The sequence below is a fragment of the Equus przewalskii genome, chromosome 13 (assembly GCF_037783145.1).
Source record: "Equus przewalskii isolate Varuska chromosome 13, EquPr2, whole genome shotgun sequence".
Taxonomy (NCBI): domain Eukaryota; kingdom Metazoa; phylum Chordata; class Mammalia; order Perissodactyla; family Equidae; genus Equus; species Equus przewalskii.
The window spans coordinates 38,917,692-38,944,471 of NC_091843.1; the positions used below are offsets into that span (position 1 = coordinate 38,917,692).

The 26,780-nt window shown below is 42.8% G+C and overlaps 1 protein-coding gene and 1 long non-coding RNA gene across 3 annotated transcripts in view; one reads left to right on the forward strand and one right to left on the reverse strand.

Moving 5' to 3' along the window:
* The window catches only part of LOC103554378 (uncharacterized), a 241,058-nt gene extending 234,429 nt beyond the window's left edge, over positions 1-6,629 (reverse strand). The window contains exon 1 of the long non-coding RNA XR_011525566.1: positions 6,531-6,629. This is a non-coding gene — a long non-coding RNA (uncharacterized lncRNA). The remainder of the gene's footprint in view (positions 1-6,530) is intronic.
* The window catches only part of TRPC7 (transient receptor potential cation channel subfamily C member 7), a 132,270-nt gene that overhangs the window by 73,110 nt on the left and 32,380 nt on the right, over positions 1-26,780 (forward strand). The window contains exons 4-6 of one of the 2 annotated variants that reach the window (XM_008525412.2): positions 2,077-2,241; positions 11,346-11,562; positions 23,936-24,169. In XM_008525412.2, coding sequence (XP_008523634.2) covers positions 2,077-2,241; positions 11,346-11,562; positions 23,936-24,169 — 616 coding nt within the window. The remainder of the gene's footprint in view (positions 1-2,076; positions 2,242-11,345; positions 11,563-23,935; positions 24,170-26,780) is intronic. The other variant, XM_070570943.1, reaches the window with a different exon arrangement.

Here is a 26,780-nt window from a genome sequence, read left to right on the forward strand (position 1 = left end):
AAAAAAAAAAAGAGGAAGGTTGGCAATGGATGTTAACTCAGAGCAAATCTTCCTCACCAAAAAAAAGAACAAAAACTGACTGCTTGGCACTCCCACCCTCTCTGAGACCTGTGTTGTGATGAGGCACTAAGAATTACTAAAATATTTGCAGGGTTTTCTGTTGTTTGCTCCACTTTGCTGTGAGGCAGAAGGGGCAGAGGAAAGCATATCGCCGTGGACCTGCAGGTTCCTACCTAGTCTGAGGAGAATCCGTTGCTCCTGTTCTTGGAGAGAAAGACCACAATGGAAGCTATAAATCCAATAATGCTACAAAAAAGCTTCCCTTGCAACTAATGTTTGAGTAATAAGTATTATCAGGGGTTGCAGCAGGGCCAAATAAACCTTCGATAGTGTCCTCGCCAGATTACTTGGCTGCTGCCTTGAGCTCCCAGAAACTGGAAACAGGAACATATTGCCATCTGCACTGAGAATTTTTAAAAACAGTTCTATTTATATTGTCTTATAATGAAAAGGGAATGTCTTGCATTTCCTCGGAGTTGTTGCACATGTCCCCTTAATACCCAATGAGGCAAACAGGATGAAAATTGGCACATTAAGCTCCGGGTAATCAGATGAAAAGTCAGTCCCTTTATAGAATGCCCAGTCTATCTGCTCTAGTCCATGGGTCCCAGCTCCTATGGCACATGGCTATCTTGAGTAAGGCCAAAGAGCAGTGCTGCGAAAAGCAAACGATGGCTTCTTCCTGTCACAGGGGGGATATAAGCAAATGAGTATAATTTTCTCAAATGTAAACTTTATCGGCATAAATTTTACTTATTGTCCCATTACCAGTTTTCACAAGCCAGGACTCAGAATCAACTAAACAAATGGCCAAGTAGCACCAAATATTCGCAGGAAAAGGCTGTCTGGTTGCAGCAAGTCAAGCCACCTTGCTGGATCAAGCAGAAAAAGGCAACTGTGGTATATGAATATAGGAGTGTCTCATGGACCACGCGGGCAGAGTCAGGCTGGGCCCCAGAGACGCTCTGACAGTAGCTGAGCCTCTTCCTACACATCTTCATTCTTCCTTCTCTCTTTGTAACTGGCTTGTTTTGCTGCTTAGTCCACATAATAGAAGATGGTTGTCCACATCTCCCAAGGTTACATGTTAACTCCCCAGTAAATAAACAAACTGCCTCTCTCAATCACAGCCTCAAATGCCAAGGCGAGAAAATGCGATAGGCCCACTTTAAGTCAGGGTTCCACCCCTAGTCCAATAAGCTATATCCAGAGGGGTGAGGTCACACAATACAAAATGGCCACAAGAGGTCCATCTTGTAACCTGGGCATTAGCGGAGGGCAGTTCCAAGAGAGGGGGGTGGTGGTGAGAAGCTACTGCATGACGAATACAGTGTGTCAATGCTACAGCATGTCACAAAAAGCTCCATGGATCCAAGCCAAACGCCACTGAAATTCAGTGGGGAAACACTGAGGAGTTTTAACATGTCCTCTGGAAACACTGTAAGCACTTTTCTTAGACAACATGCAAAAAGAGGGAAACCTTTCTATAATATCTCATTTAATTCTACAAGACAACATTACAGGCTCTGTTTTACAAATGAGAATATTGAAGCTCAGAGAGGTTAAGTAATAGGCCCCAGGTCACCTGGCTAGTAAACGGTAGAGCAAAATTCAAACCCATTTGGTACTCTAAAACCCCATTCATGCTCCATCCATTCTTCCGTGTTGCCTCCCAAATGAGCTCTGCCCAGAGATAAGTCCCCTTGGAGTGGAGACAAGCATTTACCCAGAAGCTGGCTCTCGTTTTCTGTCCTGAGACTTCTCTGGGCCCTCAGTTTGCAAAGTACTGATGTGGCCAGTCCTGTGAGGACTCTGATCTTAGCACAAATACCCCCAGCATCCCAGAGTCAGAAGGGCCAGCAGGTACCTGACCCATCTTTTCCAGCTCCAACACCCGGCCACCCAACAGGTGAAACATTTCAGCCCCGAGCTACTCAGAGGCCGTTTACTGTTCAAATGCTACCAATGCCATTTTCCTGTTTGCATTTTGTTTTTGTTTTTGTTTTGTTTTTACAGTTCGTTGCTCATCCTAACTGTCAGCAGCAATTGCTTACCATGTGGTATGAAAACCTGTCAGGCTTACGTCAACAGTCTATCGCTGTGAAATTCCTGGCTGTCTTTGGAGTCTCCCTAGGCCTCCCTTTTCTCGCCATAGCCTATTGGATTGCTCCGTGCAGCAAGGTACAGACTGCTGAAGGTGCATGTCGTTTGCAGTTCTTTCTTGTCTCTTCTTAGCATGATCTGAAGTCCATTTGCTCAAATCAGCAGCTGATCGCTTCCCACATTTAAATAGGCCTGGGATACCTAGCAAAAGTAGAAAACTACACAGACCTGCTTTTTTAAAATCATTTTTTAAAAAGAGAGATGAGTGATAAAATGGGAAATTTAAAATATGTGAGGCATAATCTGATCAATAACAGAATAGAGAGGGAACAAAGGCACTTTTCCTCTTCTGATTATGCAGTGTCCTAAATATGTCCTCCAAACTCATAGGAATAATCATCATAATAATGGTAATAGGAATAGCCAACATTTATTGAGTAGGGTTTCTTTTGCTAAGCCCTTTTCATAGAATATCTCATTTCACTCTCTTGATTACATTGTGATGCATATGCTTTATGAAGTAGGTTCAGAAAAGAGAAATAGGGGCAGCCCAGTGGTGCAGCGGTTAAGTACGCACGTTCCACTTCGGTGGCCTGGGGTTCACCAGTTCGGATCCTGGGTGCAGACATGACACCGCTTGGCAAGCCATGCTGTGGTAGGTGTCCCACATATAAAGTAGAGGAAGATGGGCATGGATGTTAGCTCAGGGCCAGCCTTCCTCAGCAAAAAAAAGGAGGATTGGCAGCGGATGTTAGCTCAGGGCTAATCTTCCTCAAAAAAAATAAAAATAAAAATAAGAAAGTTCCTTTCTATTTAAGGGGCCAGCCCCGTGGCTGAGTGGTTAAGTTCACGTGCTCTGCTACAGGCGGCCCAGGGTTTCGTCGGTTCGAATCCTGGGCACAGACATGGCACCACTCATCGAGCCACACTGAGGTGGCGTCCCACATGCCACAAGTAGAAGGACTCACAACTAAGAATATACAACAATGTACCTAGGGGCTTTGGGGAGAAAAAGGAAAAAAATAAAATCTTTAAAAAAAAAAAAGAAGAGAAACAACTAGTAGGCTGAGAGTCAAACACAGCTCATGCTGGGGCATTGCAGACCCATCGCAGCATCGTCCCAGTTTCACTGGCTTCCTTGATCGGGTTCTGGCTCACATGGGCAGCTAATTAGGTCACAAGAAGGAAAAGATAAATGAAAGAGAAGGAGAACTCGAAAGGTGCAGAGCTGGGCTCTTTTCTCACAGGGGAGGGGGAGTGTCTGGTGCCCACTGGTAACAGAAGGAGTGGAGCCTACAGGGGCCAAGCTTCCTGCTCCACTATCCCTACAGCCCAGCCATCTGATCCAAAGTCACAGAAAGTACCAGCAGTCACTCCAGCTTCAGGCAAGAGTTAGTGCCTATAAAAACAAACCATACCGAAATTTTGAAATATGTTTCATGAGTTAAGGCAATCATTAAAGGTTCCAAAGCTGTATTTACATAGTAATATATTAAAAAAGGAATTAAGCTTAGGTAATCAACATCAGAAGAAGAACTATGACTACAGGGAGATTAGTTCCAGAGGGAATTTGATCAGCCAATGCAGTCAACAAATGTGTCCTGAGTGAGTGGAACCTCTTGTCAACTGCACTAAGAGGGAACTCATGCTGGGATGATGGGCTCAAGACTTTAGGGCTGCTGAAGAGGCCACCTAACCAGGCAGGCAATGAACTGACTGCCTTAGAGTAAGAGGGTGTCAGAGAGAGAGGACAGGACTCCAACTCTTTCTTCTTTAGAATGGTATTTAAAACAAAAGTCCTCATACTGAATAACTGTGCTGTTCAATCCTATATCTATCAAGGAGTTTGTTTCCATGGCAGTCTACCATGACATGGATTTCTAAATCAGAATTCCCCAAATGTTACAGATGGAGGTGAAGGAAATTTCTTCTGTCCTTCATTATGAGCTGAAAGAGCACAGTGAGTGGGAAAAAGAAAACTAACCAGATTTAAGGCTGGATTAGAGCCGGTCATTGGTTTTAGGCACATGTTTTCATACTGGAATTATCTAGTCTCTGCTGCAAGTTAGATCATTGCCTTTACCCAGAACCTACATGGATAGGGACACTTGCCCCTACACTCTCTGAGCCCCAAACTAATTCTAGGACATTCAGTCATTCAAGTAACAGCCACTTGATTGAGAAAACACTGCCAATCCTCACTTTTTCTATAAAACTAAATGTGACAGCTTCCAGGAAACCGGGACTAACCAACACCAGCAAATTGGTTTGCCTCTGCCTGGCCAAGGAAATATTCAGAAAGAGATGATATGCCAGTTGCTGACAATCTTTTAGATTTTTCAGTACATCTGAGAAGAAGAATCTTGCCAATATCATACAGATGTGATGCAAAAAAAAGAAAGAAAGAAAGAAAGAATGTGTGGGAGAGGGAGGGAATTTTGGAATTTCTTGGGGGCCCAGTAAATCCAGGAGGCTGATGCCACCTTGGAACATAGGGGGTCAGATCTACAGCAGTCGTCTGGAACATTCTAGAAGAAATGATTACAAAAAAGTTTGGCCCCAAAGCTGGGGCTTCCTCTCCTCTGTTCAGATATATATCTGATTGGCATTTGGTGCTCGTGGAGCTTCCAGTAAGACTAATAAGACAGGGCACTCAAGATAAACATTAGCTGGTTATTAAGCCACTTGGAGTTTCCGTGCCCTTTCTGGGCTCCAAGTCTGAACTCAGTGCAGTGGAGGGTGAGTCCACAGCTGAGTGACAAGTCTTAGTGTGTGGCATGAGATAATTTTTGGTGGCAAGCGCTCATTCCAAGGAAAAATTTCCTTATTAAAGAGCTTGTCAAACTTGTTCTAAGGCAGCCAAAGGACAGATAAAATAGTCAAGATATTTTTAGTCTTTCCTTTCACCATTTAGAAAGAAATCTTTTCAAGTTTGGCAGAGATATTGTATTACTGGGGATTACGGAGGGGTCACATCTTCCATGTGAAGAAACCAGCCCTCTCTAAAGGCTCCTGAGGCCCAGAAAACAATGTCCCCCAAGAGGAGGGCACAGTGGAGAAGTCTGTGAGTGTGTAGTATCCCTCCTCCCAAGGAAGACGCCTTTATATCTGTCTAGTAATTCCATGAAACAGCCAGTGTCATCCCAGGACTTCCACGTTCTAATGACCTTACTATACCTCCCCTGAAGAAATCAGACCTTGATATTCTTTTATAAGTGTATTCATAAAATGTCCCTGCTAAACCTCATCAACCAGCTAATGTCCATCAATGTCCAGCACACGTTGGTACTTCTGTTTCAAACATAATGGTGCATTTACTTCCTGATAGCTGCTGTCCTAATTTAGAGACTATTAGGGACACTAAAATTCCTTGATTAGCCTGTCAAAATGACCTCATCATTTCTCTCCTATTGAATCCCTAAGGCTGTCAATTCTATTTTTACCAAGTTTCTGAGGGTCCCCAACAAAGACAGTTAAATAAGGAGATTATAAGGTCAAGGGTGTCAACAGAAGTTCAGCTACTAATATGGTGACTGAAGAAGCAACCAAGTCACAGATGCGTACACATGGTGATAACTGCAGGTCTGGAGTATGGGACAGGTTTGTCAGGGTCAGTAAAGAAAACAGAGATTTTTTTTAAGTTAATTTTTATGGAGTTTATGAGAGTTTACAATCTTGTGAAATTTCAGTTGTAGATGATTATTTGTCAGTCGTGTTGTAGGTGCACCCCTTCACCCTTTGTGCCCATCCCCCACCCCCCTTTCCCCTGGTAGCCACTAATCTGTTCTCTTTGTCCACATGTTTAAATTCCTCATATGAGTGGAGTCATACAGAGATTGTCCTTCTCTATCTGGCTTATTTCATTTAACATAATTCCCTCAAGAGAACGGTGATTTTTTTTCTGTCATTTCTCATTGTAATCATCAACATGGGTGAGGTCAGGCAGCCCACTGGGAAGCCGGTGAGTTCTCATCTGCATGGATGGTCTCTGGTAATCTTTTCCTAGAGAGTTCTTTATCCTCTCAACAAGGGCTCCAATGCCGAAGGGCCTTTATAACTGATTAGGCTGTTTTCTATCCTTTGCTCTTCCATTCTGATTCATAATTTAGGTTGTTTGCCTATTAAAATCTGGGAGCCGAAAGAGTAACTGTCACCCTCCAGGGCTCACACAGTGTCTCTATAGCAGGTGGACTGGGGTAGAAGTCAGCATCATGAAAGTGTTGAGAAACCACACACATTCTAAGTATAAAAGTGTGAGGGGGTAGCTGAGTTCCTCCATTACCTGTTAACCTTTGCTGTTCAATTATCCTTATAAATTAGTCCCGGGACTCAGGCAGGGAGAGCTGTAAAGAACTTTAGACTCCTACCTGATGTCTTTGCAGTGTGCAATCCATCAGTCCTTACTGCCACATCACTCGTGCCTGCAGAAATATCAGAGTGTTAGTCTTTACCCCCAACCCCCTCAGCCCCATCCCAAACAAAAACATCTAACGAGTAAGGTGCGAGGGACTCTGCAGCTTTTGAAGATCCCTGCTTTGCCAAAGCTGAAATGGTTTGAAACAAGGGTTCTCAAACCATGTGGTCCAGAGCAAACCTGGAGAAGACAGTGCTCCAAAGGCCTCTGTGTCCACCTCACTTGTCTCTACCATAGAGCTACACTAAAGAAAATCACAGTGCAATTTTTGAAGAATTGTCAAGGAGGGGAAATAGAGCACGGTGCCAGGAAATAGAGCATTTTTCGCTCTTTTGCTGCGAAACTTCTGCCCTCAAATCCAAAAAGAGAGTGTAACCCCTGTCACCCTGCTGGGATAGGACTTAAGAGTGCCAGAAGGCTGGTCACTTTCATACTTAGGTCAGTATGAAAGTGAATGAGCCCTGCAACATTCTCTCCCAATCTCTCCATCTGTTTCCTACCACAGTGTTTAGCTGTGTCTCTCCCCACTAGAAAATCAGCAACTTGGAAGGGAAGGACCAACTCTTCTAGTTTGTTTCATTTCCATCACCTCCAGTGCCCAGCATCATCTTGCACTGAGATAGTACTCCAAAAGGGCTTGTGACGTAAATACATAAGCACTCTGTGTAGGTGTCCCTCTGTGAACCCTTGCATATAAGCTTTTCAGGTCAGTCGAGTTTAAGTTTCTCCTTAAGAAAACTGCCTGAGGTGCTCCAGTGCCACATACCTTGTACTTCCTATGTGCAAGGCACTGTTCTGCTTTGCACGTATTAAATAATTTGTTCCTATGTCAACCCTGTGCAGTACTATTTTATTCCCATTTTACAGGTAAAAAAACTGAGACACAAAGGGATTAAGTAACTTACCAAAAACTATAGAGCTGTGATTTAAACCTAGGGTCTCTGGCTCCACAGACCTGCCCTTAACCACTGTACATGTGTGTGCGCGCACACACACACACACACACACGCACGCACACATGCACACCAGCCTTCCCCTCCAACCCCACCCAGTTACATCAGCAGCACTGCAACCTTCGATGCTGAATGTAGACATCTTAGTGCTGACTAACTGACTTTGGAATAGACTTGACTCAGATCTTTAGAGTTAGCCAGACTTTTCTAGAATGGGAGAGTCAAACCACTACATGACAAACTCTACTCTTTCCTTTTCTTTCCTTAGAAGTCCTACTTTTGAACTCCCACTATTACTCAGCACCTCTTCAGCCCCAGGACAAAGGGTGGATTCATACGGTAATGTGAGGACACCCTGATCAGAGACACCTAGTGAACATTCTCCTCACCCCCAAGAAAGGAAGATTCCTGAACCCTAGGTTAGATATTTTGAATAAGAATTTTGGAGGGAGCATTCTGAGGAATCTTCCACTAATTTAACCAGTCTTTCTCTAAAATTTGAGAACCACTCCAACCACAAGGATGTACATGTTTCTTTTTTAGTATGCTTGATCCAAAGTTGCCTCCATTCAGCTCTCCAGCTTTTACACTGAGCCCTTGCTTGAGGCCATCGGCACCTGGTGACAAGTGAGGGTGGCATTTGCTATGGGGGACTCTGGTGATACACTAGGGAGAGATGCTGCAAATGTTCTCTGCGTGCTCTACTGCAGTCATGGCCTACCTTGTGGGTACGTGGCTACCAGGTCCCAGTTAGGTGCTTACACCTGCGGTTAGGGCTAAGAGCCTGGTGGCATGGAACACAGAGGTGTGCCAACCAGTAAAAGCAGGTGCCCACCCCTGTGCTCTCATGAATGCAGTTCATTTGGAGCTAATTCAGGAGTGCCATTCAGTTGCTCTCACATTCATATACGTATTTTCCAGTGTAAAAGAAGAGTACCCAGGGAGTGTGGGATGAACCAGAGACTGAGCTGATACTAGCTTGGATTTCCTGGTATGTTCTCAGCTCATAAGGTCCAAATAATGACAGAGCTGCTCTAGCCAACATTTCAGACTCACCAGTTCTGCACTCCAGGCAGAGCAGGCCAAGGTCCACATTTCCTGAAGCGCTACCATCTCTTTTTAGGCCTAACACTGTTACCTGACCCAGCTTTAATGATTCCCCAGCTAAGACCTGCTGGTATATACTGGTTGACTTTCCTTTCTTTCAGCTCACCTGGTGGCCCTGTGAAAGAGGAAGTTTTCCCCAAGTGTAATTTGCTTCAAAAATTACCTTTCTGAGAAAAATAGGGAATGTCACAAAAAAAGAAAAAGAAAGGAGACCACTGAAATGATCTGATCTAATCTAACCTTTATCAAAGTTTTACCAGTTAAAAAGATGCATTCAAGCCCAGAAGAAAAATAGGAAAGGAGCATCAATTCGTAACCTCACTTTTTCCCCCTATGGCCTAGATCAAGTGGGACTGAACCCAAGGTAACCTTCCAAATCACCACAAGGCTGTATCAGGGCTTTTTCTTATGGTTTGCAGTAGATATAGTTTTTACAAACGCATCTTCTGCCAGAAGATAACAACTTGAAGGAGGTAATGAAGAGAACATTAAATCAATCCAGCTCTTCTGGGAATCTCAAGGCTAGCTTGGGCACAGTTGTGTGCAGATTCCTACAATCAGGTGCCTCATCTGGGCAAGAAGATGGAGAGGTATCCTGTATCCTCACCCAGGTAGTCACCAGAAGACGCTCCATAGAGCCCACTGATAAAGGATTGGGGAAATCTGGCCTTCAGTCCCTTAAGAGCTGTGTCTGTCTCTGTGTTCCCCATCTTTTTCTAACATTTCTGGGACCCTGCTGGGACACACAGGATCTGGGATCTCTTGCCATCTCCTCAACCTTCCCTCTCCCCACAACCTATTCCCCACTCTACACTCATTCTCCATCTTCCCTGCCTCTCACCATTACCCCAGCTAGGACACAAGTGACGAGAAACAATGTGATGACTATTTAAGGATGTCTCCTGGGTATACCAAAGAGTCCTAGCATCCTAGTTGAAAAATGGGGCTCCAAGATGCCAACACAGTCAGCTAAAACGCTGAAAAAATCAAACTAGCTATTTGACATCATACAAATCAAAATGAGACATGGTTTAATTCAGTTTTTATTGAATTTATGTGATATATTTTATTTGTCCTTATATTTAATCTCTGCATTCTGAATTTAGCACATCTACTTATGGCCAAAAATAATCTACAGTCCCTATTTTGTAAACAACAAAGTTAAACATTAAAAAGAAATGTCATTTGTAAGATGTTTGTGGGCCTCGTGGTTCTGAGGCAAATATCTTTTTCCATCTCTGAAGTTATTGTAGCGCTATGTGACAATTTGACAGTGCAGGTGAATCCAAATAAGCTTTTTCTAGCACAAGTAGGGAATCCCAATGTCCAGGCTTGAGATGTGGTTTTTTAACAAAGATAAAAACCATCTTTTGTTAATTTCAATAGATGGGTTCTATGGTATTAGAACCATAATAAATCATGTTACACTAATAACTAGCACAATTAAAGTGGACGATTACCATGCTGAGGTATATTAAAAGAACATTATCAGGCCATCTGATTTATAAATGTTATGTTGAGCATAGTCATAACTAGGGAAACCTTACCTGGAGAAACCCCTGTAACTGATCTTCTACTGAACCAATACTCTAGCTCCTGGGTGACATTTCACTCTAGGACTCCTGAACCAGGCAGAATGTGAACTCAATTAACCACTCACTGGCTATAATTGAACATCTGCCCTGGAGAAGGAACTGGGCTTCAGAAGAAATTTCTCTCTTTGTTCTTGTCTTATTAGTATACCTGGATGCTTAGGTGAGGGTGACGGAAGTGACCTGGAAGAGACCCAAGTAAGCTCACTAAGAGGAGGTCAGCAAAGATTCACTGTGCAGCCTCCAATTTAGACCTTAAAGATCTAAATGACCTTTGGATGGCATGCCAGGGATAGGGAAGATACGCCCAGTACTTGCTCCCTAACAGGGCATCTTTTGGATCATGTCAGGCTCACGTGGAACAATTGCACAAGTTAATTACGTCCCAGGCCACCCAGAAATCTCAGTGAGTCTTAGAGCAGCATCACAAGGTCTATGATCTGTCCACAGGTGGCAAGAAAATGAAAATTTTTAAAAGCAAGAGAAAAAGTCCTATATGTCTGGAAACTAAATAACCTCTGAGTTAAAAATGAAATCAAATGGCAAATTATAAAATACTTATAACTAAATATCAATGAAAATGCTACATGTCAAAATTTAAGGGAACACAGCTAAAGTGGGAAAACGTATAGCTTTAAATAAATTTACCGACATATAAGACACATCGAAAACAAATCATCTAAGCAATAAAACTCAAGAAAAGGGACAAAAGAACAACAGAGCATATCCAAAGTGTATTTTTTAAAATTCTGAACTCTATTGAGACAGATTGTTTTTCTTCCAGATCCAAAGGGCATAGAACTCATATCTATGTGGTTGGGCGTAGCTGTGCAGTCAGATTAAAACATGATGATATATCAGTGTGTTCTGCTCTTTTCTCTTATTACTCCCACTAAGTCTTCTAAATAGGAAAAAGTGAAGTCAGTAGAAAATAGATTTGGTCAAGCAGCATCTCACATAAAAATGCTAGATAAAATGTTGTCTGGGTTCAGTTAGCAGCTTCTGTCTAAGATGGAGGATTTTCTGGTTCAACTGTTGGCAAAAGTGTTTTCAAGAGAGACCTGCACCCACCTAGAGCTGCCAGTTTAACACGTCTTGTACATATTTTGATTCCAGCTAGGACGAACCCTGAGGAGTCCTTTCATGAAATTTGTAGCCCATGCAGTCTCTTTCACAATCTTCTTGGGATTGTTAGTTGTGAACGCATCAGACCGCTTCGAAGGCATTAAAATCCTGCCCAACGAAACCTTCACAGACTACCCGAAACAGATCTTCAGAGTGAAAACCACACAATTCTCCTGGACAGAAATGCTCATCATGAAGTGGGTCTTAGGTAAGCAAGTCACTCTTTTATTCTCTCCTCCCCCAATCATAATAGGATGTTATTCAACTCTGACTTCTGAACTTCTTCCTCTCTTCTTGAGTGCACTCTTGACACACAAAATGGGGAGTAATGACCAACAAGGAAGTCACAGTCAACTTCTGTATGTGCTGGAGTATAAGATGCACAGCCTTGTAACAGAAATCCCAACTTTGAAAGGGGATGTTTGCGGAAAACTCGTTACATACTTTTCATTATACAAGTATTGAAAGTGATTATAAAGTGGCTTTGCATGGGAAAACATATTATTTTGCTCATTTAAATATAGTCTACTGGAGGCCTTAGGAAATCAAGTTCTGCTTCTTAAAAAGAGTATAAAATTGCATTGTTTAAAAGATATTTTTCTGTTATTGAATCCTGATATATAGTATGATTCTGATGATGAATAGAAATCTAGGAGTAATATTTTCTCATTTTTTGTGTTAACAAATTCAACAAAGCTGTGAAATTCCTCTTCATGGTGATATTTTGTGCTGCCAAGGTCTGCCACTGGAATAGCCAAACAAATTGTTTCCATTTCCTCGCTGAATAGCTAAGAAAGGCTATCTCTCTTTTGCCCAAATCCTAAGAACTACTCTTAGTAGGGATAAGTAAGATAAAATACAACTGGCAATGGCTAAAATAGTACATGACAAAATGTGCTACAGATTTTTCTAACACTGAAAACCGCAAAATTCATTGGTAAAAAAAATCAGACTTAGTAGGAAAAAAAGGGAAAAATTGCAAAAGTTATAATAGTGATATTGCATACAACCAAAACCTGATCAATAAATCGTAAGATTTACATAAAAAGGATTTGAATTTGATGGGAATGTTTTGGAAAAAACAAAACTGAAGATAGAAAAGACTCAAAAAATTTAACTATGCAGTATCAAGATATGATTAATTAAACTGCTCTAATGGTATTCTCATCCCAGATTTGCTCTCTTGACAAAAATTCAGTATTGGTATAACTTTCATTATGTTTAAGTTCACAAACATTAAGTCAAAATGTATTTAGGGTCAAAGCATCTATACTATCAATCAACAAAATCACAAAAGAACAAATACTTTAAAAGATAGCCCAGCATATGGCCTGTGCTAATTAAATGATACAGCCTAAGAGAACCACAGAGGTGGACCACTAGAGAGCATCCTATAGTTGCCTAAGCTGAGAACTGGGAATATGGGCTCTAAAGTGAATCTCTCAATAGGTAGAGGGAGAAGAGGAGAAGAATGGAAAAGAATGGTTTGATCCAAAGGGCAGAGGCAAAAAAGCACACAATGCTCCTAGGGGCTTTCATTCAACCAGCAAGTCTGGGACCAAAGGCTCATTTAGTGGAGTCACTGGCACAAAGTTGGAAAGGGACATTAAAGCCTATTGCAGAGTGAGTCCTGTGGTCTCACTTTCACAGTGCAGCATCTATCCCAATTCTCCCTAGGACATCTGCCATGGTTTAACTAAACTAAGCACTCTAACACTAGAAACTTTGCAATGGACTGAATGTTTTTGTCCCCCAAAGTTCATATGTTAAAACGCTAATCCCAATGTGGTAGTATTAGGAGGTGCGGCCTTTAGGAGGTGATTAGGTCACAAGGGTGGAGCCTTCATGAATGGGATTAGCGCCCTTATGAAAGGGACCCCAAAGAACTCTCTGACCCTCTCTCTACCACGTAAGGATAGAACAAGCAGTCTGCAAACCTGGAAGAGGACCCTCACCAGAACCCAACATTGTTGGCATGGTGATCTTGGACTTCTAGCCTCAGAACTGTGAGAAATAAATTTCTGTTGTTTATAAGCCACACAGCCTGTGGTACTTTGTTGAAACAGCCCAGACTGACTAAAACATACTTTAAACAAACAAACAAAAAAAACCTCACATGTTGGGTTGATGAATAAAACAAAGTACTTATGGCATCAATCACTCACCCACCCCATTTTCCCTGGGTAGCTACCTGGACCCCAGGTAGAAGACTCAGGTGAGTGGAACCATACTTCCCCATAAGTAGTTGTAGCTACTATATGCTAATTGCTCCTACAGAACCCTGACTTCCTCCTGAGTTTCCTAGTATTTCTCTTCCTGGGTATCAGGCATTATCCCAATAAGAGGGATGCATCTCCTGCTACAGGGGTCCTAACTTTCCTAGCTTGGTCCCAGTTTCTGCCCACCAAGGCAGAGCTGAGTTTTCAAGACTGTTACATCAGAAGCTCTGTAGAGGGGACGACTTATTTCTCATTGATGTATTTCCTGCTACATTTCAAACAGAAGAAAGATTCTGACTACTTTTTCTTACTTAGATAATTTTTTCACTTTTTATTATGAATAATCTTAAGAACAGACAAAAATCAAGAAAAGAGTATAATGAACCCTGTGGACCAATCTCTCACCTTCAATAATTAGCAAGTCTTGGCTAATCTTCGTTTCATCTATAGCTCCCCTACTCCCCTCTCCCAACTCTGTAGTATTCTGAAGCAAACCCCAGGTATCATAGTATTTCACCTATAAACATTTCTGTGTGCATCACTAAAAGATAAGTTCTCTTTTTCTTTTCTATAATCTTTTTTCTCCCTGTACTTCAAGTTCACTGATATTTTTTCTGCATTGCTGGATTTTAACCCCCAACCAGTAAATTTTTCCTTTCAGATATCGTATTTTTCAATCCTTGAAATTCCATTTGGTTCTCCTTTATATCTTCCATTTCCTTCCTCCTGATGTTTGTATTTTCCCTTAAATCCTTGAATATACTGTGCATGTTTATAGTAACTGTTATAAAGGCCTTGACTTCTAATTTCATGATCTCTTTCTTTTCTGGGGTAATTTCTATTGACTAATCTTTCTCCTGATATGGATCACATTTTCCTGCATCTTGGTGTGTTAGTAATTCTTGATTAACTGATGAGCACCTTACACGTTATGTTATTGAGCAGCTGGATATTGTTCCTTTAAAAGAACTCTTCCTTTAAAGAATTTTTGGTTTTATTCTGACAGGCTGTAAAATTACTTGCACATGAGTTTGGTCTGTTTTAAGCTTAGAGTGGATCTGGAGAAGCTTTACCATAAGGACTGTTTATCCTTGTACTATAGAGACACGCATCTGGGGTCTCTACTAAAGGTCCTGGGTAATCAACAAGGACTCTCAACTCTGGATGGTCAGAACTCAAACATCTCTTCACTCTGCGTGAGGTCTGGAAACTGCTCAGCTTGCAGCTCTCTGGCTGTTGTCTGTGGAGTTTCATTCTATGCATTCATGACTTTGTATTCAGGAAACACTCTAAAGGACCCTGATGTAAATTTCTGAACTTTTTTGTTTGTTTGCTTGTTTTTTGTTTTGTTTCGCATAGTACCCTTCTCTCTGGAACTCTGCCACAAAATATCTAATCACCTCAGCATTCCTGAAGGCTAAGCCATCTCTCCAACTCAGTGGGACCGCTTCCATGCTTCTGGGATCCCTCTCCATGCGCTGCAGGCTTGCATGTGCCTCCAGAAAGACAGACACGACGACCATAGGCCTTACCTCACTTGTTTCCCTTGACTTAAGGATCACAGTCCTGTGCTATTTCCAAATGTCTGAAAATATTTTTTTTTTCTGTTTGTTACTCCATCATGGCTGGTAATAAAAATGATGACTCTTTCTAAAACAGAACTGCAAACATAAAAGAAAATTAATAATTTCTTCATATCTTCAAATATCTAGTCAGTATTCAAATTTCTTTGATTGAAGAGACACATTGAATAAATATCTGCATAGCTTGCTTTTCTCTCTCCCTCAGGTCTCTGCTCAAACTGTACCTTATCAGGGTGGTGAAGCAGATAAGGGCAAGCCCTCTTATCTCCCTACTCTGAGAATGTGAAACCTGAACAGAGACCTGAAGGAGAGAGAAAGCAAGCTATGCAGATATCTGGGTGAAAAGCATTCCAGACAGAAGGATCAGATGTGTTAAAGGCCTGGATTCAGGAGCAAGCTGGACATGTGTGAGGAACAGCAAAGAAACGAGTGTGGCTGGAACATAGTGAATAAGGGGGAGCGAGCAGAGATGAGGTCAGAGGGAGAGGCAGAGTCAGATCATGCAAGGCCTTTCAGGCCCAGGTCCAGGGATTAGATTTCATTCTGAGTGTGACAGGAAACCAGTGGGGAATTCTGAGCCAGAAGTAACATGGTATGATTTAAGTTTCTAATGGATCGCTGACTGCTGTGTAGGGAACAGATGATTCTGGGACAAGAGCTGAAGGAGGGGGGCCAGTTGGGAGTCCACTGCGGTAATTCAGACAGGAAATGGTTGGTTTTGAGGAGGTGGTAGGTGGTGATTACATTTTGAAGGTAAAATTGATAATATTTACTGTTGGATTTTCTGAGAGGTGTGAGAGAAGAGAGCAGTCAAATTCCAAGTGTTTTACCTCAAGTAATGTATAAAAGAGAGCCACTCACTCAAACAGGAAAGACCAGGGAGAAGCAGTTTGGAGAGGAAGTAGAGACGGAAATCCGGAGTTCAGTTTGAGCAATCTATTAGACATCCAAGCAGAAATGTCAAGTACCAATTGGATATACATGTGCAAAGTTCAGAGGAGAGGCTGCGGCTGGAGACATAAATGTGGGCATTCAGTGTATTTGAAGCAAATTATAAGCAATCACCTCGACTGTGAATGTGAACAGATGAACTGAGGACTCGTAATTGAAGAATGGAAACAATATGGATGGAAAGACGAGAAGAATCCAGCAAAGGAGACTGAGGTAAGAGGAGAACCAAGAGAGTGGTGTCCCAGAAGCCAATCAAAGTAAGTGTGTCAAGAACCAGGGAGTGGTCACTTAAGTCAAACGCTGCTGTGAGATCGAGTAACACCACGAGGCCTAAGACTCAACCACTGAATCTGGAAGCAAAGTTCCTGAGTAGCAAGAGGGGTGGTCCAGCATGCAAGTGGAGGACTTGGCCTTAGGAGAAGCATGGACACTTCATCTATTGTAACAGAAGGAAAGGTGGTGTTGAGAGCACAGAGCAGGTGGCTTAGTATATGCAGTGGTGGGAGCAATGTGGAAGTTTTCTGATATTTCTTCTATTTTCTCAATTTTGTTCTCAATAAATATTTTCTAGTTATTAAGCATTATATTATGTATCAGGCACTGTGTCAGATACTGGAAAGAAGCTATAAAATAAGACTAACATTATCTTACCCCTAAATATCTTCTGGAGCTTTTTAATTATTACAAAATAATAATAATAACCTTCGAGAGAAAGATTTGGAGCACTGTGTTCACTGGGTTCTTGTGCTGGCACACCCACCCTGAAGTTGACAATCTGATCTACTTTCTGCTCACACACGGAGAGGCTTGAAATGGCATCAGGTCCCTAACTGATAGAGTCTTCAAATTCTACTCCCAGGCACTGCTGAGAAGGCCTAGGATCAGCTAGAAACACAGCAGCCCAGTTCTTTTCTCCCATGATGTATCATACTCATAAAGGCAGTACTTCGGACAGACCGATTAGAAAAATACCCAAACCATTACGCACTCTCTACCAGGAGCTGCCCAAGAGCTGAAGAGAACTTTAGGACCTTAACAAGTCCAACCTGCTCCTTTTGGAGATGGAGAGGGTGACGGCAAAGAGGTAAAGGCCTTACCCAGGCGTCCCTGCTTCTGCCCTGCCCACTCCCACGTCTCAGAGTATTCTCAGCACCAGAGCTAGAGTGATCCGCTTAAAATGCAGCAGGTTTTGTCACACTTTGCCTCAAAACTCTTCAGTGGCTCCCATCTCCTGCAGGGCAAACAGCCAATGTCATTATAAAGGCCTGCAAAGCCCTGCACTCCTCCAGCCCACACTATGACCTATCTCCCACCACTTTCCACCTCACTCATTCGCTTTCAGCCCCACTGGCTTCCTTGCTCCATATTGTTTTTGTCTCAGAGCCGTTGCTCGGGCTGTCCCCTCCACCAGAGAATTCCTTCTCCGGGCAGCTGCAAGGCTCACTCCCTCACCTCCTCAGGTCTCGGCTCAAAAGTCTCCTTCTCCAAGTGAGGCCTTTTTAAACCAAGTACTTAAAATCACACGTGCCTCCACCCCCACTGTCCTCCTAGTCCCCTTCTTGTTTTCTTCCTAACACCTCTGCCGATACTCCATGCTTCCCTTTGCTTCCTGCCTGTCTTGATTAATATTAATATTTCTGTAAATTCCTGTAATCATACAAATTTGTAGGTGACTCTTGTCATCCTCTGTTAGCCCTCTGTCCATGTGGCCATATGGTTTTCCCAATGAGCTCATCAACGGCCACAGAGAAGGACAAAACTCTAACTTACTTCCCCAAGCCTCTACTCCTGTTGGGAAAGCAGGTCATTCTCCTTCTGCTGTACACTTCTGTGGGAAGGTCAAACCCAACTAGAAATATATTCTTCCTTCACTCCAGATGCTTTACTTGATTACTAGGAGAATTTTAAGAAAATTCTAGATTGCCAATCCAGGAAATCTAAGGCATGGGCACAGGAGGTAGAAGACACAAGCAGACTAAGAAAACACACCCAGACGTAAAAGAAAAACCAGAACACACATCAAGGAAGCCAAGAGAAGAGTACCACTGAGGAAGAAGGGATGAATCTGCTGGTAGACGTGTTCTGCAGCGCTGTCAAAAGAGCTTCTCTAGGGAGGACTAAATGAACCAGAGACCACCACTCCTTCCAGCCTGAATAATCTCCAACAATAATTCATATCATAGCAACCTATCTTTCTTGCCGTATCATAAGCATCAACTCTGGGTAGTTGTAAGACCTTATAATAAAGCTTTCCAATTACAGATTGTGGCTCTAGAGACACTCACCAGAGGACTGTGTAACAACATTAGTGGTTCCCACAGAGCCATCAGGCTTGGAGGGTGGGGAGCCTCGCCACAACGCATGTCATTTCTCTATCTAGGAATAGAATCATGTCATGAAGATTCTTTCTACAGCACTCCTAAATCTGGCATGTGTCCTTACACAGATGTCCCATTATCAAATGCTCAATTGATGGAGTGGGACGTAAATGCCCAGCATAGTAGGAACACACACTTAAAGGGCTGCAGAAGAGGAAAGAGCTTGGGACTAGGTGTCAGGAAACCCAGTCCTAACTGAGTGTCTTCCTTCTTGGTGGCTCTGCCTCTCTGAATTTCAGTTTTTGCATGTGTAAAATGTGAGGATAACGCTGCTCCCTCGTGCACCCCACCCCCAACCAAGGATTATAAACTATCTGAAGGCAGTGCTAAGTCTTAGCTCCAGAATCACACATCTAGGTTTGGCCAAGAACAAAACTGTAAAATCTTATGGGCTAGGTTCCTGGCCTAATTTGTTCTTGTGATGGTGCCTTCATTTACTTAGGTAAGATTTCCAAGCAGACTATTCCAACTAACTTGCCAAAGTTTCCCCAAGAAGTTCGATCATGTTGCTGCTCTGCTCATCACCTTTAGGGGCTGTCTAGCGCTCACGGTGAAGCCCAGTCTCTTCCTCATGGCCTGAAGAAGGGCCTTCCATGGTCTACTGGGCCTTCACTAACCCTCCCTGCTGCCAATCTCCAGCTCCACTGCCTGACCCTTGAGCCATACTGAGCAGGCTGCAGTTCCCTAGAAGGGCCTGCTGTCCCTCACTTCCATGGTCACCATCTGGAACACCTTGCCAATCCCTCCTCCTTCACCGAGCTAACTTATGGTTCCTCATGCAAAGTGTTACCTCCTCTGTGAATTCACTCCATTCAGTCAACAGATAGAAGTTGTTTGAGGCACTCTGCTGGGTCTCCTGATTATGACGCAGACTGCTCTTATCTCTCTGTCTCCACAAATGGTTCCCTGGACATTTTTTATTATAGCACTGTCACCCTGTAGCACTCTTGTCTGTGGATACATCTGTCTCCAGCACTAGACTGAGTTTCCTAGGGAAGGGATGTCATCTTCTTGGTGGTTGTATCCACAGAATGGTGGCTGGCACAGAGTCAACACCCAATAGTATCTGTTAGGTGGGTGAATGAGTTCCTGACCAGCGAGAGTAAGCTTGTGCCTAGCAGAGGGCATGGTGGGCAACAGCACAGTGGAGAGCAAGGGTCCTGGACTGCCTGTGTGTCTCTGGACAACTTACTTGCCATCTTCATACACAAGGTTTTTCATCTGTAACGCGGGAATAATCACAGTAGCTGCCTATTAGGCTATTGGGAAGATTTCGTGTTGGCAAAGTGCTTAGCACAGGGCCTGGCACCTAGCTGGTGCACAGTAATTGTTAGCTACTAAAATCAGAGAAGAGGAGGAGGAGCTTTGTTATTAATATCATCTTCCCGCCTGGAAAACAAATGAATCCTGAATGTATCTGAGGCCCAGATTTGTTGCAAAGGGCCTGCCACTGAGATAGTGTCTGGATGTTAGGGCTTGAGAGTTGAGAGCTTCTAGGCATATTCTCCCTCCTATGAGCTCACAGAACACCTATGTTCTGGCCCAAAGATGAGACACTGACCAGGAAGAACAGACAGGCCTCCCAGGAGGAGGCGCTCTGGGAAGAAGTTTGCTCTGCTAGGGCCCCTGGGACAGCACAGAGGAAGTCTTGGGGGCCACGATCACTTATGGAATGCATTTTTAAGTCTCACAGGATTTTGAAGGGGGATCCCTTCTGAATAGCATCTGAGGCAGGGATGAGAGTGAAGCACCTTTTGAACTGTCAAGCTCCATCTCAGCAGCCTGCAGGCCATTACTCAGAACCTGCCCAAATGAAGCCACTCATTTCCCCCAAGGCTTCCCAGCATTTCCCAGCCTGTTCCTCTCCCAGCCACCCTTGTTAATTATCAGTGACCTTGTTCTCTGGGCTCCAGGCATCCAGTGAAGGGGATTTTGTCTGAAGGAGGCTCCAGGGCCCAGCATCCTTACCCCCTGAGCTCCTGGGCTCCAAACACTCCTCTGATTGACACACTGGAGGCAAGAGACCACGAGGCTCAGCTTGGATATAAAATGCTAAACTGCCCTCAGCACGTTGGAAGCAGGGGGCCTAATTTCACTCACTAAAGTACTTAATTTCACACATTTCTTTTTTCATTAAGCATTCCTGCTGCTCAAACCCTTGGGCCCATGCTACTTTTACTCATGGCCTTGGAATAATTTAAATTAGTCTGGGTGAGTTAATATTTAAACCTAGGAAGACAGACATGGGCATTCGACCATGGAGGAAGTGATTTGCAATGCCCAATGAGGAGCTACTCTATTGGTCAGAAAAGTCTATTTTCTATAAATAATTTGCATTTCAGATTCATAGAGGTTATAGTGCTTGAAATTACCCCAAAACCCCAAGAAAATCAAGGACCTTATCTAAGGTCACAAACCCAGTAAGTAGCCAAGCTAGAACTTGAACCCAGGGCTTCCTGAGTTAAGGCCAGTGATGGCCTTAAGTGATAGCCTGTGATTGTCCTAGTGCCAGCTAAAAGGAGTTCACTAAGACATCAGGAATTTTAATTTGGGGGTAGAGGGAAGCAACAAACATTATTTTTTCTAGCCTGTAATGGTTTTTCTAATAACACTTTTAAAATATCTATTTGAACAGGCACAGAAGAAAGTACATTTCAGTGTTAGGAAAATTACTACTTCACTGAATTACCACACAAATTTTGAAAGGGTAAGCTTGAGAAGTGTGGCTTCGTTAAGGAAAAAAAAAAAGGCACGGTGGGGGTGGAGGTGTCTTGTAAACAGACCTGCAATGTTTGGGGATATTTCCGACTATGGGGACTCCAATTTGATACAGACATGCACATCTTAGAATCTGTTTCATCAAAGCCACAACTGCTCTAAACAGCTGCCCTCAAATTACTTTTCTCCTTAGAAAAACATTTAGTTTCAATTCCTTTTATTTAACGGACCATTTTCACCAGAAAAAGGAAAATTCCGATTAAAACAGTCCCTGGGCAGAGTCTCAGAGGAGTAGGGATAATCAGCTAATTACTTAAATTTGGCCAGATGTGGGCTGTGACCAAGTCAGCCAGGCTTCAGCCCCCATGACTGTTCATCTGCTCCTAATATCATCTTTGACTTGAGGCTTTTTAAGCGGCTGGGTCCTCAGAGCACCGTGCTATAATGTGGTCATCTGCAAGTCCGCTTGAGTTTGAGGTCTGCAGGAGACAGAGAACACAAGCAAATGGTTGCAGGTGGAACTGTCGGGGGACGGCTGGACACACCTGCTTTGCTGGAATATCGGACATATGGAGATAGTGGGAGATCATGGGAAGGTCTGATGGCCTAGCTTTGGAGTCCAGACCTTATCTTGGGGTTATAAGGAATATACTGCGGGGGGAAGCGACCATGATCTAACCTGTACTTTAGGAAGCAAGAAGATGGAACTGAAAACTGAGAGGTCAGGATGGATCTGAGAGTCCACCAGAGGAAGATCTGCAGAACTGTGGTGATCAGGGTGACAGCCCAAGGAATCAAGGCTGCAAGAGAGGGAGTACTGGGCAATGGTGCGACCGTGAGGTAGGGAGAGACAGGCAGGCCAGCTTAGGATATGCGGTATTTCTGGCACTGGCAGAACATCCACTTAGAGCAGTCTCTCTGCATGGCAGGAATTCAGTTTTGAAGCTCTTAAGAAAAATAAGAAGATATTCACCTGTGGGACATTTTTGCAAGGAAATGAAAGACAAAGCTGCAGGGGTGGATATACTTATTCAAGGAGAGAGGGAAGAATGAGAATGGCTGAAATCTTGGAAAGCAGCAGCCTTCAAGGGACGGCAGGAGGATGAGGAGCAACAAAGGAAGCTGAGGAGGAGCAGTGGGAGAGGCAAGAAGCACTTGGGAAGGCAGGCTGCCATGTCTGACGCGCAGGAGCCAGAGGAGTGCCAAGAGAGGTCAGCAGTGTTAACCTTTAGGTGCATGTGTTCAGTGAGCTAGAACTGTTTCACTAGCCAACCAGTTAGTGATTCTTTTATCACATTAACCTCCTAAGTATGCTGGTTAAGTGTAGCATGGTACAACACAGAATGGGCTGGTTCTGCATCAAATCTTTTCCAGGTTTGAGTAGCTATAAGACTCTCTGATGTCATTTACAAAATGGTCAAGAGTCTTTTCTAACATTACCTGCTTTGAACCCAATTTTATTTTCTGGAGAGGTGGAAGAACATAGTGGTCAAGAGTATGGACTCTAGAGGCAGAACTTTTGGATTCAAATTCCAGATCTCCTGCCTCTTAGCTGGGCGCATTACAATTTTCTGTGCCTAACGAAACATTAGCTATAAAATTGGGATAATAATAGAACGTACTTCATGGGGTTTTTGCAAAGCTTTAAGAGAGTTAATACATACATATATATACACAGAACAGTGCCTAGCCCAGAGAAGGTGCTCAAAATGTTACTTAATAGTTAAGCTTTAATAATCTAAACAAATTTAGTTTTAATAATCAGTGAAGAATAGCACTATTCAATAGAAATATAGTGCAAGCCACATATTTAATTTTAAATTTTCTAGTAGTCACATTATAAAAAGAAACAGGTGAAATTAATTAATAATATATTTAACCCAATACATTTAAAATATAATTTCAACATGTGATCGATATGAAAAATTATTGAGATATTTTACCCTTCTTTTGTCTTTGAAATCTGATGTGCATTTTACACTTACACAGCACCTCTCAATTCAACGGGCCACATTTCAGGTGCTCAATATCCACATGTGATGAGCGGCTACCATGTCGAACAGTGCAGGTGTAGAAGGAGACACTAAATTGCTAGTCTAGGCTACCTCACAAGGTTGGCTTAGAGGTGTGGTGGGTGAACTAGTAACATTTTGTTTACATACTTCTACACTGCTTAATTTGTAACAACGAGGACAAATGTCTTTAAAATCCAATGAGTTATAAAAGAGTAAGAAAAAATATCCCAAAATTAATGCTCACTGAAACAGTCACAGAAATACACAGGAGAACATTCTAATCCGGGAGTCAGGAGAACTGGGTTCTAGGTCATACGTGGAACCTTCAGAAAGCCCCCCATTCCTGGGCCTCGGTTTCCTTATATTTCATTTAGAACTAGATGATTCCTTAAGACTTGCCAGTTAAAATGTACAAATGTTAGCCATATATTTCTCCCGTATTGCCTGTCAGAACTTATCAACGGATGAGAACTCTCTCCTCACTTCTGGAGATGATTTATCTGTAAGCAGAGGGACAGGTGACCCATCTCGCAGTCTGAGGATTTCCTGATTCTAAATCTGCCTCTGAAGACACGTTTCCGTTTGCTGCTGGCTATCAACGTTCTCAGCTCCAAAGACTTTACATTTACACTTGTACCCTTCTTCCCTTCGTGCCCTCTGTGGTCACAAACGCCAAGGGAAGTGAAAAATGAGCCTTACCTTCTCCCTCGCCCACAGGAATGATTTGGTCTGAATGCAAGGAAATCTGGGAGGAGGGCCCACGGGAGTACGTGCTGCACCTGTGGAACCTGCTGGACTTCGGGATGCTCTCCATCTTCGTGGCCTCCTTCACCGCGAGGTTCATGGCCTTCCTGAAGGCCAGCGAGGCCCAGCTCTACGTGAACCAGCACGTGCAAGACGACTCGCTGCACAACGTCTCGCTTCCGCCGGAAGTGGCGTACTTCACCTACGGTAAGTCAGAAGGTACTCCGCATATGGTCTGCCCCACGCGCTTCCGGGGCGTGGCCATGGGTTCGACATGGTTGGTCCCATAGCTGGGGGGTTTGTAACGTGGCCAGCTTTGGTCGTCTCTACTGCCGCTGCAGACACCAGTCCGCAAATGTCCTGCTCCCTGCAGTACAATCAGCTGAACAGAAAGTGGGACTAGTGACTAGAAGAAATAAACTTTTTTGTGTTGTGAAGGGTGGGTTTGTTTTGGAAGGGCTCTTGGAACCTTTCTACGGAATTTTTTTTAAAGAAAAATCTCCTTTCTGATATGGATCTAGGAGCACTAAGGGCAAATGTATATATGGAAAAATTTTGTTTCTGTATTGGATGCCTGTGTTTTGTGCAAAGATAAATCCTACTTTCCCAGTTCAAAAGTTCTTTTCATGTGGCAAGATAGGTTCTTAGGAGATGCCTTAACTCTTTCACACCACAAGACCATACAGCGTGAGGTAGTAGACTGAAATTTTAGGATAAATAAGAGTTACAGCATTCATTCATCGAGGACCTCCTAGGTGCCGGGAACCATATAGACATTTTTGCACCGGAAACTGCAATCCTTGCAAGAGCCCTGCAAAAAGGATCTTCTTTGTCCCTATTTTATAGACAAAGAAACAAGTTTTCACGGCAGGGCTCACAATGTTCTCAGAAAAAGAGGAATGCCGTCAATAGCAAGGGCTCCTGGCCCAATGTGAACTGAAAACCGTGCAGAATGGCACAGTGCTTATGTTCCCAGACTTTGCAGTCAGAGAGACCCGGATTCAAATCCTACTTCTGTAGCTCTCTGTGAGACCTTGTTTACTTAACTCTTCTGAGCCTCCATTTTCTCATATGTAGAACCAGGGTACTACTTACGTCAGAAAGTGTGTTTTGAGGATTAAATAAGATAGTGCCTATGAAGAATTTTGCACCATGCTGTGAAAATATTAAATGCCTGCTAAATGGTAACAGTTAGTATGACTACTACGTCTTGAGTTACTCTCTTGCTCAACCACTGTACTTTGTGTACTAAAAGAGAAAGATGAGTGGGGAGAAGAAACAGTAGATATTTGTTATTGTTACCAGTAAACTACTTGGACACTTAATAGGCATTCGTTAATGGCAGCTGCTATAGCATGAAGGATTTGAGTGTCAAATGTACCTGATACGTGAAGCCACAGGGCTCCTCTGACCTCAGAATCTTCATGGTCAGGTGCAATGATCTGCAGAGGGTTGCCTATTTAACACAAAAGTTGAGTTCCTGCCCATATTTAATGTAGATTGTGTTATGCAGATTATGTTACAGTAAATGTGGTAGAGAGACACCCATTGAGAAATGGAGAGTCTTATAGTATTACAAATGACCCACTCTTCATTTGTGGGTTTAGCAAATTCAGACTTTTTAAAAGCAAAATGAGCTTCTATATTTTCCCCTCTGTGCTGCTCAGCGTTTGTCAATGAAAGACGAGAGAATCTTGATATTATGTTGGATACCTTTCTTAATGCCATGATTCAGGCTGCAGCATTGTCCACTTGTGACTTCTGTTCCTTTTATGGATTATAGTAAGGTCTCACTCCTCCCAAAGTATTGCACATTGTTGCCCTTGCTTTTATGGATCACCATGTGCCCTTGGAAATCTTTGGGATCTCTGTGTTCATTTGTGCTCTAGTTGCGGGAGAAGAGAGCCCTCTTGTGGCCAGCCAGGCAATGGTACCTTCCAACCTCTACAGCACCAAAGTAGGCAGATCCCAATTTTTCAGGTTGTGATGGGGCAATTTTTCTCATGGAAAGAGCTCCAAGAAGAAGAAAATCCCTTTGTCTGAATCATCACAGTCCTATTTGCCTTTACATCCATCATAACTCTTACAAGCCAGTCCAAGTAGAATATTTTTCACTAAAAGTTCTGACCTGGTCACCAGGGTCTGACAACAGCTAAATCTATCTTACTAGATTATAGGAGTAGCTTTTATCATTACAGCTGAGGTTTAAAATGGTAAATTATAGGGGGCATAAAAGAGAAATTCCTTTTTGGTGTCTGTTTGAAGAAGGCAAGTTTTATTTCATGTTATCCAAATGTGTTATTTATCCATGGAGGGCGACAGATATATTGGAAAAACATAATTTGTTCTCCTTACTTGTCTTTTGTGGACGAGTTATGATCTTGATGAGAACATAGAGTCTATAATTTTGTTATATTTCCAAATGTAATTTAAAATGCACTATGTGAAGCTTTGTGGCAAATAGAGACCTTGCTTCCTTTACTAAAGGTTTCTTACTGCTCTTTATTATTGTAATTGTTTAGCAGAGTCTAGGTTTGAAAATAAAGAACAAAATTCTTCCTTTTCCATCTCCCTTGGGGTGCCAAGAATTGCTATGTAATATTCTTACTATCTGCATTTATGTGGCTCTGAAAAGGACCCCATACCCCAAATCCAATCTTAAAAATGGCAATAATAGTATCTACTCTACAGGGCTGTTGTGAAAATTACAGCTAATGTAAGTGTAAGGGCTAATTTAGGTTTCTCAATGTTTCTCAATTTAAGTTTCACTTAGCATTTCTCAACAGGGACACTATTGGCTTATTCAGCAGAGCAATTT